Source organism: Hyla sarda, chromosome 4 (assembly GCF_029499605.1).
Source record: "Hyla sarda isolate aHylSar1 chromosome 4, aHylSar1.hap1, whole genome shotgun sequence".
NCBI lineage: Eukaryota > Metazoa > Chordata > Amphibia > Anura > Hylidae > Hyla > Hyla sarda.
Window position 1 is genome coordinate 164,296,168 of NC_079192.1, and position 18,387 is coordinate 164,314,554.

The window sequence follows — 18,387 nt, forward strand, 5'->3', positions numbered from 1 at the left end:
TGTTATTCTGTCTTTCACAGTTCAAGCAAACCTTCAATAAAAATTATAGCCAGATCATTTCTTTGCCAGTGGGCAAACGTACAGAATCAGCATGGGATCAAAAAACGTATACCTTTTGATGTACATATATGGGTATAACTCCATATTTACCATCTGTCAGTACCTGATAGTATTAGAAAAGTAAAATGTAACAATTTACCAGTAATTGTAAAAGATATACAAAGTTCCAGCTCACCCCCTTGTCCCGTTGCGCACGGACTGGTGCAAACTCCACCAACGTAGTATAAGCAAGCAAAGGAAAATATCCAGCAAAACTCCTTGCCAAACGTTGCACTTTATTAATTGAAACCTCAGTACACAGTCAGTATGGACACAGGTGGCGCGTTTCGGCCCTCACCAATGGGCCTTAGTCATATAAATTGTACATGTACAAATGAATCTTTTATATGGAGAGCAAGGTGATTGCTCTGCACCCAAGGGTGGTACAAGCCTTGCTTTCTTTCTCCAAGCCTAGTCAGGCAGGTGGATCTTGGTACCAATAAGGCCAGGCACACCTACACTGATACGGCTAGGAGATTCCAGTTTTTCTGCATCATGCAAAACATACAAAACACCCAAAAAATAAAAACAGTTAGGATGCGACAGACCAACGAATGGTGGATGCCCCACACATCAAGCCGGAGCACATTCCACAAAGTATTTCTCCACCATTCTCGGAAAACGCATGTTAATAAACATGTAGTGTGAACTGGGTTCTAAAAAACAATTTGAATGAATCGATTGCAGCAGCAACATAGACAACCTCACTAGCTGTTGCTTGTATAAGTTGCCAAATGGCTAATAATTATATCATATCCTTCGACCAATGGGTGCCACAGCCGATTCACATATTACATCATAATAAGATACAGAACAAACAGAACTATAAAATGAAGAGCTAGAGGGTTCTAAATATGTAGCATCCGTTAATGAATAAATAAGTATACATATGTTTTATACTGGAAGAGAGTGTTTGTTATTAGTAATGTAAAATGGTATCCAAACGTTTGTTCAGGCCCCTGGGAATACGGCTTTCTAATTTCAAGATCCAATAAACTTCACGATCCAATAGTTTCTTCTTTAAGTCACCACCTCTAATGTGGGCTTTAACCCTTTCCAGTCCCTGCAACATGAGAGACTCTGTGCTTCCAGCGTGTTTCTCTGCCCAGTGCTTGGATACCATTGATATGTGTTGTGAATTGAAGTGCGGTATGTCTGTTATGTGCTTATGTATACACACACACCTTCAGGGGGTTTGTAGTACACCCCACATACTGCACCTCACATTTATGACACATAAAGACATACACCACAAAGGGTATGTTGAAATTGATGTACTGTTTTATTTTATGTACCTCAGAATGATATGAAAATTTTACAACAGTTGAGTTACACATCAGATTGCAACAGATACACCTGTTACTAAAGCCAGTTAGTTTTTTTTTCATTTTTGTCTCTTTCTGAATACAAGCTAGGCAAATTTTTTTGGCCAATATTCGGGGCCCTTTATGAAATGCATTTATAGCCATGTTTAAATATACTTTCAAAGACAGGATCACTGGTAATGAGGGGCATATATTTATGCAAAATACTACAGAGGTCTTTAAATTCATTGCTGAATTGTGTAGAAAAAATAATAGGTGAGACACCTGACCGCATCCTCATTTTATCAGATGATTTTGCCTTTGGAGCTATTAATGCATGGCGTTCTTTTGGGGCGCTATTCTTTTGCCTCTGTTGATATCCCACGGGGGATATTCACAGGCTCGTAGCCGTCGGTTTATTTGTGCAGCTTCTTTTTCAAAGTCAGAGTCCGCAGAACAATTCCTGCGGGCTCTGATCAATTCTCCGGTAGGAAGATTCCTGGTGACATGTGCAGGGTGACACGAGGATGCATGCAGGATAGAATTAACTGCCATGCTTTTCCTATGTATAGATGTAACAACTTTTTTTGTCTCAGTGTCACCCTGCAAACATAAATCCAGGAATGTCAACCGGCTGTTCTCATGTGAGACTGTAAATCGTAGGTTGCAGGAGTTATCATTCAGGTAGTCTGTGAACTCTGGTATGGTCGCTACTCCCGATCCCCAATAAAGAGGAGGTCGTCTATGTAGCGACCATACCAGTGAACAGGTGACATGAAGGGATTGAAGGGGGAGAAAAGTGTCCCCGTCTCCCACCAACACATGTAAATGTTGGCGAAAGAAGGGGAGAATTCGCCCCCATCGAAGCTCCAGTAATTGAAATAACTTCTGGTTGAACATAAAAAAGTTATGATGAAGTAAAAAATTAACAACTTGTATAATGTATTCCTGCAACCCATGAGAATATTTGGAATATGTTTCCAGAAACCATGACAGCGCACAGGTGGCCAGAGAATGGGGGATCACAAAGTAGAGTGATGTGACATCTGCAGTTATCCACATTAGCCCATCTTGCCATAATATACTATGCATCATCTGTAATACATGTCCAGTATCTTTGATGTATCCTGGCATTTGGGCTATAGTGGCTGCAGAGTCACATCAACCTAGGAACACATCCTCTCATTCAATGATGAAATTCCAGCCACAATTGGTCTGGGGGGGGGGGGTGGGGGGGGGGGGGGGGAAACACTCCTTGTGGACCTTAGGTAGAGAATGTAATATAGGTATTACAGGGATGTCTATAATGAGATATTCCACTTGTTTCCTAAACATTCTCCACACCCCAGTCCACAAGAAGTGTTAGTTCAGTTTTGAAGATTGATATAGGATCCTTTGGCAAGGGCCTGTATGTATCAGTATCTTGTAACATCATCAAGTTAAGTTTACAATATAGGCCCTTGTCTAGGATGACAACTTCCCCCCCTCCCCCCTTTGTCTGCCTGGCGGACTACTATATCATCCATATCAGCTATTTCCTCCAGGGCTCTTTTTTTCTTTTACAGTTAAATTTTGAACCAATTAGGCAAATTTAGAACCAATTCCATAAATTCACGCTCCACAGCCTCTTCTAAATAATCCAGTGTAGCAGTGCACAAAGTTATGGATAAAATCCCGGATTGGATGTTGCAAAAATCGGGGCATCAACATAGTTTTGTTCATTATGTAACTCCTGTAATTCGGACACCAAAACTAAGTCTCTAAATGTAAGACCCTGTGTTGTATTGCTACCTCCCGTGCTTGTCACGCCAGATTCCCCACATATAACACCATGCTTGTTGGTAGATGCATTATTTGTATTTTCAATTGACATATCATAATCATTAGAAGACAATGTATGGACATTAGATGACACAACATTTTCCATGTTACCATCAGAAGACATATAAATCCCTACAATATTGTCCTCACACATTTTAAAATGTCTCTTGGTATATATTTCAGACGAATCGATTTATGTCTAATAATGTCCTATATAAGTCAAAGTGTGTGGGCGGAGAGAATGTAAGTTCTCTGAATTTACAAGTACATATATTACAACATGGTTAGGTGTTCCTTTATCAAACTGCACAAAACATACTGTACTGGCACACTGCCCATCTCCACCATCCCTATCCCACTCTGCCCCACATAATTGATATAAACAGCAGGCAGTTCTAACATGTCAATGTTAGAACTGCTTGGAAATGTGCTGTCTCCATAGAGCGGATTCCACAGAAAGTGGAGGCCAGAACCGGGATTTATGCAGAAGATGTTTCTGCCGTAAAAATTCCCCAGTGGGCATGGTGCAGCAAAATCCCATTGAAAACAATGGGACTCTGGTGCAGTAGAACTTCTGGGCTGAATTTTTCAACCAAATTCCGTTATGGATACTAGATTTCTGAAGATAGGGCGTGAATCCAGGGATTTACACTGGTTGCCATATTTGGCATTAGGAAGGCATTTTTCCCTAGTTTGGACATCATAAGGGTTTTTTTGTTTATTTTTGGTTTAACACTCTATGGTTATAAATTACATTCAATGGACCCTTGTCTTTTTCTTTTTTGTCAACCTTATCAACTATGTAACTTTTTAAGCTGTAAGATGTTTTTATGCAAATACATTTGTCTGCTATGACAAGTTCTTTCAGTAGATTGGTTATTTCAGAACTGGCTGCGTACGTGAGATAGAAAAATACTCTACTGGGAACTAGGATAAACACAACTTTGAATCAGAGGAGAGTAAGATATGCATGTACTCCAGTCACACAATGACTTGAACCATATTGCAGTTACAGGAGAACATAGCTGCATGTCCAGTCTACAACCCACATTATCTAATCTGAGAAGACAGTTTATTTGTCGCTATTTATAGAATGAAATTTTGTCTCAAGAGCAAATTATAACCATTTAAGATCAAAAGCCTGTCCTTACTGACCCTTCTGTATATTTATTTATTCAGCTGCTGTATTTGAGCTTGTTAGACTATAAACGAATCCTATCTCATCATTGTGATTTAACCATTTGAGTTTAAGACAAAACCTAGCCTAAGGTTTAAACAAACTGCTAAGGCCTGCATGAGACTAGCAATTTGAATGCATGTATAAAAAACAAATTGTCATGTTTAAAGGGTTACTCCGCTCCCCAGCGACTGCAAAATTCCACGTCACGCCGGAACATTGAGTTCCTGGATGCTGTGTGTGGGTTACCGTGTTCAGGCCCGCCCCCTTGTGATGTCATGGCCTGCCCCATCAATGAAAGTCTATGGGAAAGGGGTGCAACGGCCGTCACGCCCCCTCCCATAGACTTGCATCGAGGGTGCGGGACGTGACGTCACATGACGGGGCATGACGTGACCAGGGGGCGGGCGCGAACACGGAAGCCCACACACAGCATTCAGGAACTCAATGTTCCGGACGCTGGGGAGCAGAGTAACCCTTTAAAATACAAGTACACTTGTAGCTTGTCAGCAACATGGCAGCAACTCAATGCACTTAGTCACGTAGATGTGGTCAAGACATCTTATTGAAGTTCAAACGGGTATCAGAATGGGGCAAAAGGGGGTTTAGGGGACTTTGAACATAACATGGTTGTTGATGCCAGTCTGGCTGGTCTGAGTATTTCTGATCTACTGGGATTTTCATGCACAACTATCTGTAGAGTTTGCAGAAAATGGCCCGAAAAAGAGAAAATATCCAGTGAGCAGCAGTTGTGTTGATGTCAGAGGCTCGAGATGACAAAAGAATAACAGTAACCCAAATAACCACTTGTTTCCACCAAGGTGTTCAGAATACCATTTCCTAATGCACAACACATCCAAACGTAAGGTAGCAGCAAAAGACCACTCCAGGTTATACTGCTGTCATATAAGAACAGAAAACTGAGCCTACAATTCACACGGGCTCACCACAATTAGACAACAAAATACTGGAAGAATGTCGGATGGTCATGAGTCTGAATTCCAGCTGCAACATTTAGATGGCAGGGTCAGAATTTGGGGTAAACATGGATCTATCCTGCCTTATGTCAACAGTCCAGGTTGGTGGTGATGGTGTAAAAGTGTGGGGGATATTTTCTTGGCACACTTTAGCCTAGTTAAAGGGTTACTCCACTGAAAAACATATTTTTTCCCCTATACAAAGGATAGGGGATAAGATGTCCTAGTGAACTCCACTCCGTGCCGGATGACGGGCGACTATAGCTGCCACGCCCCCTCCATTCATGTCTATGGGAGGAGGTGTGACGGCTATGTAGTCACACCCCCTCCCATAGACGTGAATGGAGGGGCCGTGGGGTGACGTCACAAACACGGGTGCTTTAAGCTTCTGTGTTGCGGATACCGCTGCTGCTGGCTCGGGGATCGTGGGGGTCCCCTATGGCGGGACCATTGCGATCAGACATCTTATACTTCGGATAGGGGATAAGATATGTTTCGGAGGGGTACCCCTTTAAGCATCATGAGTATTGTTGCTGACCACTGATGGCTACTTCCAGCAGGATAATGCACCATGTCACAAAGCTCAGATAATCTCAAACTGGTTTCTTGAATATGACAATAAGTGCACTGTACTCCACTGGCCTCCACAGTCACCATATCTCAATCCAAATGGTGGAACGCAAGAAATCTACAGCAACTGTGTGATGCCATCATGTCCATATGGACTAAAATATCTGAGTAATGTATCCAGCACCTTGTAGAAAGTATGCCACAAAAAATGAAGGCAGTTCTAGAGGCAAAAGGTACCAGCAAGATGTATCTAATAAAGTGGCCAATGAGTATATGTTCACACTTGCCATTTTCTTTGCATATCAAATTTCTTATAGAAAATCTGCAGTGAGGTTTTAAGAAATCCAATCTCAGTACTGCTTAAAGGGGTACTCCGGTGAAAACCTTTTTTCTTTTAAATCAACTGGTGGCAGAAAGGTAAACATATGTGTAAATTATTTCTGTTAAAAAAATCTTAATCATTCCAGTACTTATTAGCTGCTGAATGCTACAGAGGAAATTCCTTTCTTTTTGGAACACTGATGACATCACGAGCACAGTGCTCTCTGCTGACATCTCTGTCCATTTTAGCAACCGTGCATAGCAGGTGTATGCTAAGGGCAGCATGGTGGCTCAGTGGTTAGCACTGCTGCCTTACAGTGCTGGGGACTTGGGTTCAAATCCCACTAAGGACAACAATAAATAAAGCGTTATTATTATTATAATAACGTCAGCAGAGAGAACTGTGCTCGTGATGTCATCAGAAAGCATTCCAAAAAGAAAATAATTTCCTCTGTAGCATTCAGCAGCTAATAAGTACAGGAAGGATTAAGATTTTTCAATAGAAGTAATTTACAAATATGTTTAAATTTCTGCCACCAGTTGATTTAAAAGAAAAAAGGTTTTCACCGGAGTACCCCTTTAAAAAATATGCACAGAATCTTTGCAGAACTTGACATCCGAGTAGAAATTTTAAATCAGTAGCAAGTTCATTTATGTTACAGATATGTTGTGATTTTGTTAGGAGAAGTCAAATTATACTACAGGGTTAAATAAATAGTCTGTGTCCTAGTTAGGTTAAAAAATCTACCGATGATCGCTCATTTATATGTGTGTCAAATGTCTTCAGCTTCTGCCACTTATAGAAATTAACTATTGTCACAGCTAACATGTACTAATTGATCATGGTCCACCTTTTCCAGCGTTCTTTCTCTGGTAAGTTTTTTATTATTTGTGCCGTACCCTCTGCACCCTCTCAGATGTAATGATATCCCATAACACCCTACTTGCTTGATGCTATGTGCTGCCATTGACATGTGCAGTGGATGATGATGATCTGGTGACAATAGGTATATTAGGCAGGAAATGAACAGTCAGCTACTGAAGTTAAAGGGATATTCTGGCTTTATACATCTTATACCATAGCCAAAGGATAGGGGATAAGATGTATGAGCTGGGGACCCCCACGATCTCGGTGCAGCCCCCAGCATTCTGTGCTGGCCGCTGACTCCAAGATAGGGACGTGACATCACAGACATGAATGGAGGGGGTGTGGTGTGACATCACTAGGGGGCGGGGACGGAGGCAGCACCCAGCAAAGAATGCCGAGGGCGGCACCGTGATCGGCAGGACCCCTTCAATCATACATTTTATTCCCTATCTAAAGGATAGGGGATAAAATGTATAAAGCCGGAATACCCCTTTAATGTGTTGGAAGCTGGAAGATTGGGCAAGTGTAGGGAGATGTTCGACTTTGGTAATGGTAACATTGGCTATACAAATGGAGCAGTGCATCTTTAAGATAGCACATCTTGTGTGATATGCAGTGGTTAGTACCTACCAAAAGTGGTTTGAGAATGGACAAATGCTGAAACAACTAAAGGGTTATGGGTACCTAAGGCTCACTGATGTGCTTGGGAAGAAAAATGACTAGTCTGATCCCACAAAAATTCTACTATAGCGAAATTGCTAAAAATGTTAAAAGTAAATGTTTAGTTAACAAAGCATTGCGGCGCGGCAAATAATGCTGTGTAGTGACAGCCCAATCATAGAACCAATGTGGACCTTTATTTACTGCCAAAACCATCTACAATTGGCCTGTACGCATCAGAACTGGACTTTAAAGCACAGAAAGACGATAGCCTGATTTGATGAATCCTTTTTTTTTTTCAAATCATTTGCATGTGTGTGTGTGTGTGTGTGTGTGTCAAACATTGACAAACAACACGGACTGACATTCTACTCATTTGCATGTTTCGGCAACACTAGGGCCTATCAGAAATGCGCCATCCCTATAGAGGCCAATCCATTTCCGAGCGGAATCCGCAGAAACATTGATCAGGTTCAATGTTTCTGTGGACACCAAAATCAGGAGGCAAATTCTGAAGTGTGCACAGTGCAGTGCGTTCCTGCAGTCTTGTTCACAGCCCTGTGTGGCACTCTCTCATCTTCTGCTTCCACACACATAGGCAGAGGGAACGGCGCACAGGAGAGAGCACCGCACAGCACTGTGAACAAGACCCCGGGATCGCACAGCACTGTGAACAAGACCCCGGGTTCGCAGAGCACTGTGAACAAGACCCCGGGATCGCACAGCACTGTGAACAAGACCCGGGGATCGCACAGCACTGTGAACAAGACCCGGGGATCGCACAGCACTGTGAACAAGACCTGGGCATCGCACAGCACTGGTAGTGTTCAACTGTGCCCATATGGTTTGATGGAGTCGGGGTTACTGCAATCAGTAGGGGGTTAATGGATGAGAGAGTAGCAGCAGCTGCTATGTGTACTTGTACAGAGTCTCAGTACAGGCAGCAATGAACACTTCCTCATAATTTTATATGCAAGTCCCTTTTAGCCTGTACTGTGACACTTGACCATTATAGTAATGGAGTGCCCCACCATCTGACGGATTCGTGATCAGCCCCCTACCTTACCCTATCAGCATATGCCAAGAAACTGCTGATTCTGATTTGGCCACAGGTCCTCTTTAAAAAAAAAAGTATATTACGTACTGTAAAATTACCGTATTTTTTGCCGTATAAGATGCACTTTTTCTTCCCCAAAACTGGAGGGGAAAAGTTGGTGCGTCTTATAAGGCGAATACACACCTAACGCGGCAGTCCCTGCGGCCATCAACGGCCGGCACCCGTGGCTAATACAGGACATCACCGATCGCGGTGATGCCCTGTATTAACCCTTCAGACGTGGCAATCAAAGCTGACCGCCGCGTCTGAAGCCAAAGTGACACTAACCCGGCTGCTGAGTCGGGCTGTTCGGGACCGCCGCAGTGAAATCGCGGCGAAATCGCGGCATCCCGAACAGCTTACAGGACACCGGGAGGGAACTGTTAGGATCCAGAGTGGTATGCAGGGATGACACAGGTAGTGGATCCCCTATGTCAGTGAGGTGATGGCGTGGGCCGTACCAGGGGAACGGAATCTAAGGGGTTACTGATTTTCACCAGAGCCCGCCGCAAGGCGGGATGGACTTGCTGCGGCAGGTAACCCCCAGGTCGTTCCACCCAATAGCGACTCAACCAGGTTAAACCCCCCAAAGGACGAGGGGGCACTCCCTCCATCTGGAGAAGAAAAAGTTTAGTCTCAAGGGGCAACACGCCTTCTTTACCATGAGAACTGTGAACTTATGGAACAGTCTACCTCAGGAACTGGTCACAGCAGTAAAAATTAACAGCTTTAAAACAGGATTAGATACATTCCTGGAACAAAATAACATTAATGCTTATGAAGAAATATAAAATCCCATCCCTTCACCAATATCGCGCCACACCCCTACCCTTCAATTCCCTGGTTGAACTTGATGGACGTATATCTTTTTTCAACCGTACTAACTATGTAACCTCACTGACTGCTGAGTCAGGCGTGGTACACATGGACTAGGCAAAAGGCAAGGTCAGACATAGCAGAAGGTCAGGGCAGGCAGCAACGGTTCATAGTCAAGGGCAATGGCAAGGGTCTGGATACACAGGCAATGGACACACGGGAACGCTTTCACTGGCACAAGGCAACAAGATCCGGCAAGGACAGGAAGGGGAAGTGGGTTTTTATATGTTTGGGAGTGATTAGCACTGATTGGGCCAGGCACCAATTAGTGGTGCACTGGCCCTTTAAATTTCAGAGAGCCGGAGCCAAGAGAGCCACACGGACCGCATCCCCACCGGTGATAGTACAGCAGTGCTCCCGGTCAGCGGGTCTGAGCGTGGCGCGGCGAGCAGACAAGCGCCGCGAGCGCTCCGGGAGGGAGCAGGGACCCGGAGCCCTCGGCGTGACAGGAACTTACCTGCCTCCTCGGTGTCTGCTCCGGACCGGGATTCCCTGCATGGCGGCGCTCTCCTTCGACGTCATCACGTTGTCGCGCACGCCGTCCCGTCATCCAATAGGAGCGGCGTGCGTAGCGACGTGATGACGGCGACGGAGAGCGTGGATCCCGGGGAAGAAGACGTCCGGAGCGTCGGGGACACCCCAGGGATACGGAGACAGCGATGGAGCGACATCCAGGGCAGCGGTGACGAGCGGTGACAGGTCCAGAGCGGCAGGGACACGTGAGTATTACCAGTGGTCTTCAACCTGAGGACCTCCAGATGTTGCAAAACTACAACTCCCAGCATGCCCGGACAGCCAACGGCTGTCCGGGCATACTGGGAGTTGTAGTTTTGCAACATCTGGAGGTCCGCAGGTTGAAGATCACTGTTGGGTTCAGAATCTTTTTTTTCTAGATTTTGCACCTTTAAAATTGGGTGAGTCTTATATGCCGGTGCGTCCTATAGGGCGAAAAATATGGGTACATCAAAATTCTATCTGGTTCTGCATAGTAGATGTGCTGCTAGGTCACTTTTTCTTGTCTTTAAATTTCCCTTTAGTATATGTAAAGCATCTAAACAATATTGCCTCTGTCTGAAATCTGAATATGTGTTTTTGACCAAATGAGAATTGATAGGCCTTCCTTTCTAAAAAAAAAAAAAAAATAAATGACATGTGATTTTTTTTATTACTCCAGGTGAATATGAAAATTTGAAGCAACGTTTTGAGAATCTTATGTCTGTAATGAAACAGTTTGAAAAAAATCAATCAAGACTTTTGGAAAAATTTTCTACTCAGTCGTAAGTTGGAAGATGATACAGAAAAATTATAACTCGCCCAACAATGGCACCACCAGCATGAATATGTCATGCCATTGTAGGGGGCATTATCATATTATAATATATACCGTATTTTTCGCCATATTAGATGCACTTTTTCTTCCCCAAAACTGGGTGGAAAAAATCGGTGCGTCTTATACAGCGAATACACCCCTATCGTGGCGGTCCCTGCGGCCATCAACAGCCGGGACCCGTGGCTAATACAGGACATCACCGATCGCGGTGATGCCCTGTATTAACCCTTCAGACACGGCGATCAAAGCTGACCGCCGCGTCTGAAGGGAAAGTGACACGAACCCGGCTGTTCAGTTGGGCTGTTCGGGACCGCCGCGATTTCACCGCGGCGGTCCCGAACAGCCCGACTGAATAGCCGGGTTAGTGCTTACAGGACACCGAGAGGGACCTTACCTGCCTCCTCGGTGTCTTCTCCGTTCAGGGATCCCCTGTATGGCCGGCGCTCTCCTTCCTCGTCATCACGTCCTCGCGTACGTGCGTCGACGTTCGTAACGACGTGATGGCAGCGACGGAGAGTGAGGATACCCGGCCGGCAGCAGAGACGTTCCGGGGCGATGGGGACACGGCGACAGCGATGGAGCGACATCCAGGGCAGGGCAGCGGTGGAGTGGCGGGGACACGTGAGTATTACCTCCTATGCAGTGGTCTTCAATCTGCAGACCTCCAGATGTTGCAAAACTACAACTCCCAGCATGCCCGGACAGCCAACGGCTGTCCGGGCATGCCGGGAGTTGTAGTTTTGCAACATCTGGAGGTCCGCAGGTTGAAGACCACTATTTGGTTCAAAATCTTTATATTTTTTAGATTTTGCACCTATAAATTGGGTGCGTCTTATACGTCGGTGCGTCCTATAGGGCGGAAAATACGGTACATCTGTTTGAGTATAATGTTTTTGAATTAGATTTTGCTTTGCTTTATAAAAATATTTTTTTTTTCCCTGTAGGACACAGTGCATGAATGTCATTAACAAGATAAGTGAGCTATGTAGTAAAGGAAAAGGCGCTCTGGTGCAAAAAACAGCACAAGTAACAAAACTAAATGAAACATCAGTAAAAGGAGCACAGCCAAATAATTCAACAGTACTACAAGATTTCAATAGAATTAATAGGATGCAAATGACAGTACTTTTAAGTTCAAGTCCACCTACTAAGGCAACCACACATGACTTAGGTAAGATCATATAGAAATGATATTAGAATCTTAACATGGAAATTTATCATGAACAGTTTTCCGAAAAGCAAGGATTAACCCCTTAAAGGGGTACTCCGGTGGAAAACTTAATTTACAAATCTGTTTAACTTTCAGGCACCAGTTGATAAAAAATAAAAAATAGCTTCTATTAAAAAATCTTAATCCTTCCAGTACTTATCAGCTGCTGAATACCACAGAGGACATTCTTTTCTTTTTGGAACACAGAGCTCTCTGCTGACATCACGAGCACACTGCTCTCTGCTGACATCTCCGTCCATTTTAGGAACTGTCCAGAGAAGGAGAAAATCCCCATGGAAAACATATGCTGCTCTGGACAGTTCCTAAAATGGACAGAGATGTCAGCAGAGAGCACTGTGGTTATGATGTCAGCAGAGAGCACTGTGTTCCAAAAAGAAAAGAATTTCCTCTGTTGTATTCAGCAGCAAATAAGTACTGGAAGGGTTAAGATTTTTTAATAGAAGTAATTTACAAAACTGTTTAACTTTCTGGCACCAGTTGATTTAAAAAGAAAAAGTTTTCCACCGGAGTACCCCTTTAAGGACCGAGCGTTTTTCCATTTTTGCACTTTCATTTTTTCCTTCTTACCTTAAAAATCATAACCCTTTCAATGTTTCACCTAAAAATCCATATGATGGCTTATTTTTTGTGCCACCAATTCTACTTTGTAATGACGTCAGTCATTTTACCCAAAAATCTACGGCGAAACAAAAAATCATTGTGCGACAAAATTGAAGAAAAAATGCCATTTTGTAAATTTTGGGGACTTCCGTTTCTACGCAGTACATTTTTTGGTAAAAGTGACACCTTCTCTTTATTCTGTAGGTCCATACAGTTAAAATGATACCCTATTTATATAGGTTTGATTTTGTCTTACGTCTGGAAACAATCATAACTATATGCACGAAAATGTATACGTTTTAAATTGTCATCTTCTGACACTAACCTTTTTTTTTTTTTCAGCATAAGAGGCGGTATGAGGACTAATTTTTTGCGCCGTTATCAGAAGTTTTTAGCGGTACCATTTTTGTATTGATCAGACTTTTTGATCGCTTTTTATTCATTTTTTCATGATATAAAAAGTGACCAAAAATATGCGATTTTGGAATTTTTTGCGCATACGCCATTGACCGTGCAGTTTAATTATTGATATATTTTTATAGCTCGGACATTTATGCACGCGGTGATACCAAATATGTTTATTTTTATTTTCATTTACACAGTTTTTTTTTTAAATGGGAAAAGGGGGTGATTCAAACTATTGCTACTTATTAGGGGAGGCGTTAAATGATCTTTATTTACTTTTTTTTCATTATTTTTTTTTTTTTTTTGCAATGTTATAGCCTCTATAGGGGACTATAACATGCATTACACTGATCTCTTATACTGATCAATGATATGCTATGGCATAGCACTGATCAGTGTTTCTGCCGCTTAACTGCTCCTGCCTGGATCTCAGGCACGGATCAGTCATTCGGCGATCGGACAGTGAAGAGGCAGGTAGGGATCCTCCTTGCATCCTGAAAGCTGTTTGGGATGCCGCGACTTCTCCGCGGAGGTCCCGAACAGCATCACTGAGCTAACCAGCAATATTTACTTTCGTTTTAGACACGGCGATCAAGTTTGATTGCCACGTCTAAAGGGTTAATGCCCGACATCAGCCCGATCGGCATTAGCCGTGGGTCCCGATTGCTTTTAGCAACCGTGACCCACCAGGTATGATGCGCGCTCACCTACTGAGCGCGTGTCATACCTCGGGAGCCGCAAATGGACGTGAATGTACATCCATTTGCGGCAAAGGGTTAAACCGTTAAGGACACTGCCAATTTTGGCCATGAGGACATTGGGCTTTCGTTCTTTCCTCCTCACATTTTAAGAGCCAGAACACTTTTATTTTTCCATTCACAGACCCATTTGTGGGCTTGTTTTTTGTGTGACCAATTGGATTTGCAATGCCACTTTTCATTTCACCATAAAATGTAAGGCACAACCAAAAAATTATTATTTGTGGGAGGGAATTGAAAGGAAAAACAAAATTTTGCTACTTTTGGGGGTTTCATCTTTGTGCGGTACACTTTACAGTATAACTGACATGTGGGTCAATATGATTAAAATGCTACTCATGGTTCCATGCTTTTGTACTATTGTACTTCTTGAAAAAAAAGTAAGATTTTTAAACAAAACAAGTAAAATGGGAAAAGGGGCAATTTAATTTATATTGGTGGAGGGGCTCATACACATTTTAAATTTATTGTACCTTTTTAGAATTTAAAAAAGTCTCCAAATTGCTATAGGTGTAGCACTGAACAGTGTAATCTGGTAAGGTCTACTTGTATGGTCTGCAGACCATACAAGAGTATTCCCGGAGTGGCCCTGGAGTAGGTGAGCAGAGCTCTGGCCACCATCTTGACTCATTGGACCCTCACAACCACAAAGACACAGTAATGGTATATACACCATGATCAGTATTGATCACACCATCTTAAGGTCAATGGCAGGCATCAGCACGATAACTGATGTCAGCCATTAGTGGTGGGTCTCCAGCCGCTCCTGCGCTCAATTCATAGATCATACATGCTGCAGAGCATAAATGTACCCCCTGGTGCGCTAAGTACCAAACAACCAGGGCGCACATGTATGCCCTTTGTCCAGACGTTAAGGGGGAGATTTGTAAAAATGTGTGCAGAGATACAGTGGAATAGTTGCCCATCGCAACCAATCAGGTTCCAGCTTTTATTTTTATAAAAGCCTTTAAAAAAATAAAGCTGGCATCTGATTGACTGCTATGGGCAAGTGCTCCACTTTTCCTTTGCACAAGGTTTACTAAATCTTCCCCTGAGTCTTTTTCTACAGTCAACACATACTATTACAACTACTAAAAAGTCCTCTGAAGGTAATCACAACAGCACTATAAGAAACCACAAGAGCCTACTGAGTGGAGGTGATGACATGGCTTACAATATATGAAGGCACTATCACAAGTCTTATTTGGCAACTTAAAGAAGCACTCTAGGGAGAAAAAAAATTCCCTCCTGGTATTAGTGCGCAGAAGGTATATGGCTGCCCTGCTCCCTTTTTTAATGGGTGGCCATTATTCCTTAACACAATACTGATGCTAGTCACCGCTTCTCTGACAGTGACTAGCTGATTTACATTGCGCTTGCTGTGCTGACCAGAGGTCACATTCTCAATGTATATCTATGAGTCAAACAAGTAAGGATGGGTACACAGATATCAGTTGTCCTGCACAGTTTCCCTTCAGCGTGCACTGGAGGGAAACTGATGCTAGAACTGATCCCATTCATTTGAATGGGACAGTTCACAATCATCCAGCATCTCATTTTTGACACCGGATGGTTGGAAACGCCATAGAGCACCAGACAGGGGAACACAGCTTGCTGTGTTTCCCTGTCCGCCGTCCAGAAACAAAGGGCGCCGGATGCCATACAACTGATGACAACTTGGCATCAGTTGTGGCATCAGTAGCATGGAGATCTAGGCTGAGTGCCGAATACCGAACATATGTGAACCCAGCCTAAGCTAGTAAGCTTTTTGCAAAGGAGATTTTTTTAAACGCTCCTATTTAACAACATGTGCCAAAATACATATGTAATTTGGCACATAAACAACCCAAAAGACATCAATTTTATTAAATTCTACACCCATAACAATTTTGGACATAAAATTTAACTAAATGTGAACTACTAAAGAGACATTTTCCTATTAGACTCCTTTTGAATCCAGTTAGTCCAAGTTTACACAAGGAATCTCTGCCCGGAAGTATTAACCAGTCGGCACTAAGACCACGAGAACATTACTGGTCCCAAGTTCATTACTGGTCCCAAGGACATATTGTTATGGATATGTATTTTCAACAGATATTATAATAAAAAGAGGCTAAGGATTTTACAGGTCATCCCACATTTGCTGTGTTACTATCTTCAGTATATTTCTATCCTGTAATTTACCTCAAGGTGGCAGTGTGTCACCTAACTTACGTGTCACTTGATAATGAATAGAATGTTTGTGATTTACCTCTGAATGGTGATCAACCTAAGTCAACATTTCAGCTGCATTTGTATTAAGTAGAATTATAAATATTTTTTCTATCTTTTTTCTTTATTCTAGTAATGTAAAAATAATGGTTCACGAAAAGTTATATTTTGGTTCCTTTCAAGTTTTCTAGTAATAGAAAATTATTTTATAAATGTGTTTGATTAGTAATTTGCATGAATTATTGGAATTAATACTAATATTAGTATTAAATGTGATCCTTATCCAAAAGTGTAAAAACTATTTATTTCAGAGAAGGAAAACCTCCTAAAAAGTCACCTGCAGAGGGTAATCATTACATAAGATAAAGTTATAATAAATCATGTTTGTGTATTCTTCTAGATCATGGCAAACAAAGCAGCCTGAAGGCCATGCAGAAATTACAAGAACAGGTTTTAGTACTAAACAGCACAACAAGTACTAAAGATAATGAAGATGAGCTTATCGAATATGAGAATAAAGAGAATTCAACAGAGGAGAACAACGTCTTAGAATCACAAACTGAAATGGGTGAAAAAGACGATAAAACATCTGCTAAAAATGAGCTACCTAAAAATACGCTACTAAAAGAGATCAAAAGTCAAACACAAGCTGCCAAACTAGCAGAAGAGAATGAAACCCCATTTGATTTAAATGAGGTTTCAGAGTCTGAAACACCTAGCGACACTATGGGTAAGAAAGTCAACAATCTTCAAAATCCCAATATTTTAAAAAATGAAAATCTGCTAACAAATCAAGACAAAAAAACAGCAGATAGAGTCATCAACACAAAAGGACTGGCTGGTAAACTACAAGAAAACATCACCCAGGCAGTAGATAATACAAAAGAGGGCAGAGCATACAGCACCGGAAAAAGTCTGGAAGATCAAAGAAAACCTCAGAGACTGACTCTGGAGAAAGTAAAGACACCAGGAAGTGATATATATAAAGCAATAGGAGAATCGGAGTATGAAAACAACACTGAAGATATGGCCAATAAATAACCAAGAAATCTCGGAGATAACATCATAAACGTATAATATCCTTGAGTTCATGCTACTCTGCATAAATTATGGTCAGTAATACCCAAACATTATTGTCCCTGACAATAATAACCTTTTTGCATCCCATACAAATTGTTATTTTCTTCATATCTTCATTTTCTGAAAACAGATCCTTTATAAAAAAGAAGCTCGGTCCAGCTTCTCTTGCCAAGCAAGACATTTTCCTAATGTTGGGCTCTGCAGAGGAAATGATATTCTATTAAATGGTCATTATTGAAACTGCAGGCAAGATCTGCCACAGAGTTGCTTGTTGTAAATGAATGACTCCTTTGTAAAAACTGCATACAAGAAGTTCCTGAGCTAAAAGGAATAGATGTTTATCTGCACTGGATAAGGTGGGCATAGGGAATGAGAAGAGTCTCAGAAGGCATCAACTGAAAAAATGGCAGCTCCGGTCTGATCTTATTCTATATAGTGTCTCTGTCCTATATCTTATCTCACAATTACTTTATGTTCAATGACACCTTTAATCTCCAGCGCGCAGGTGCCTCAACTAGTATATCTTCAGTGGTAGCAATCCTTTTTTGGAATGCATAAAAGGGTATAGGAGATATGTGGATGATGTAGTCGTCCTCTGGTCATCCTCGGAAGCTATGACTATAAAATGTATAGATTACATCAACAACAATTGCCACAACCTCTGGTTCACTCATCATTGGACTAAGTCCCTGGTCCTTTTCTTTGATGTGATGTTACTTGCCAATTAGGCTGATGCCAAGGTAGACACCATAACATACAGAAAACCCCTGGCAAGAAACACAGTTTTTAGGGCCGATTCATGTCACCCACAAATCACTAGCATTGGGGTTTCAGTAGGGTAGTTGTTGCAAGCAAGAAGAAGCTGCTCAAACAGGATTTTTTGACAAGCAAAACAATGTTTGTACGTACCTTAAAGCCAGTGGGTACCCAAATGGACTTTGGACAGAGCTAGATCCAGAGTGTTTGGATTTAAGTTGTTCACTAGACGGGTGCCCAATTTGGC

General features: G+C 42.3%; 1 protein-coding gene across 1 annotated transcript in view; it reads left to right on the top strand.

Moving 5' to 3' along the window:
• LOC130368630 (Golgi membrane protein 1-like) overlaps positions 1-17,458 on the top strand; it is a 39,352-nt gene extending 21,894 nt beyond the window's left edge. The window contains exons 4-6 of the mRNA XM_056572569.1: positions 10,944-11,046; positions 12,044-12,270; positions 16,705-17,458. Coding sequence (XP_056428544.1) covers positions 10,944-11,046; positions 12,044-12,270; positions 16,705-17,345 — 971 coding nt within the window. The 3' untranslated portion in view covers positions 17,346-17,458. The remainder of the gene's footprint in view (positions 1-10,943; positions 11,047-12,043; positions 12,271-16,704) is intronic.
• The last annotated feature ends 929 nt before the right edge of the window (positions 17,459-18,387 follow it).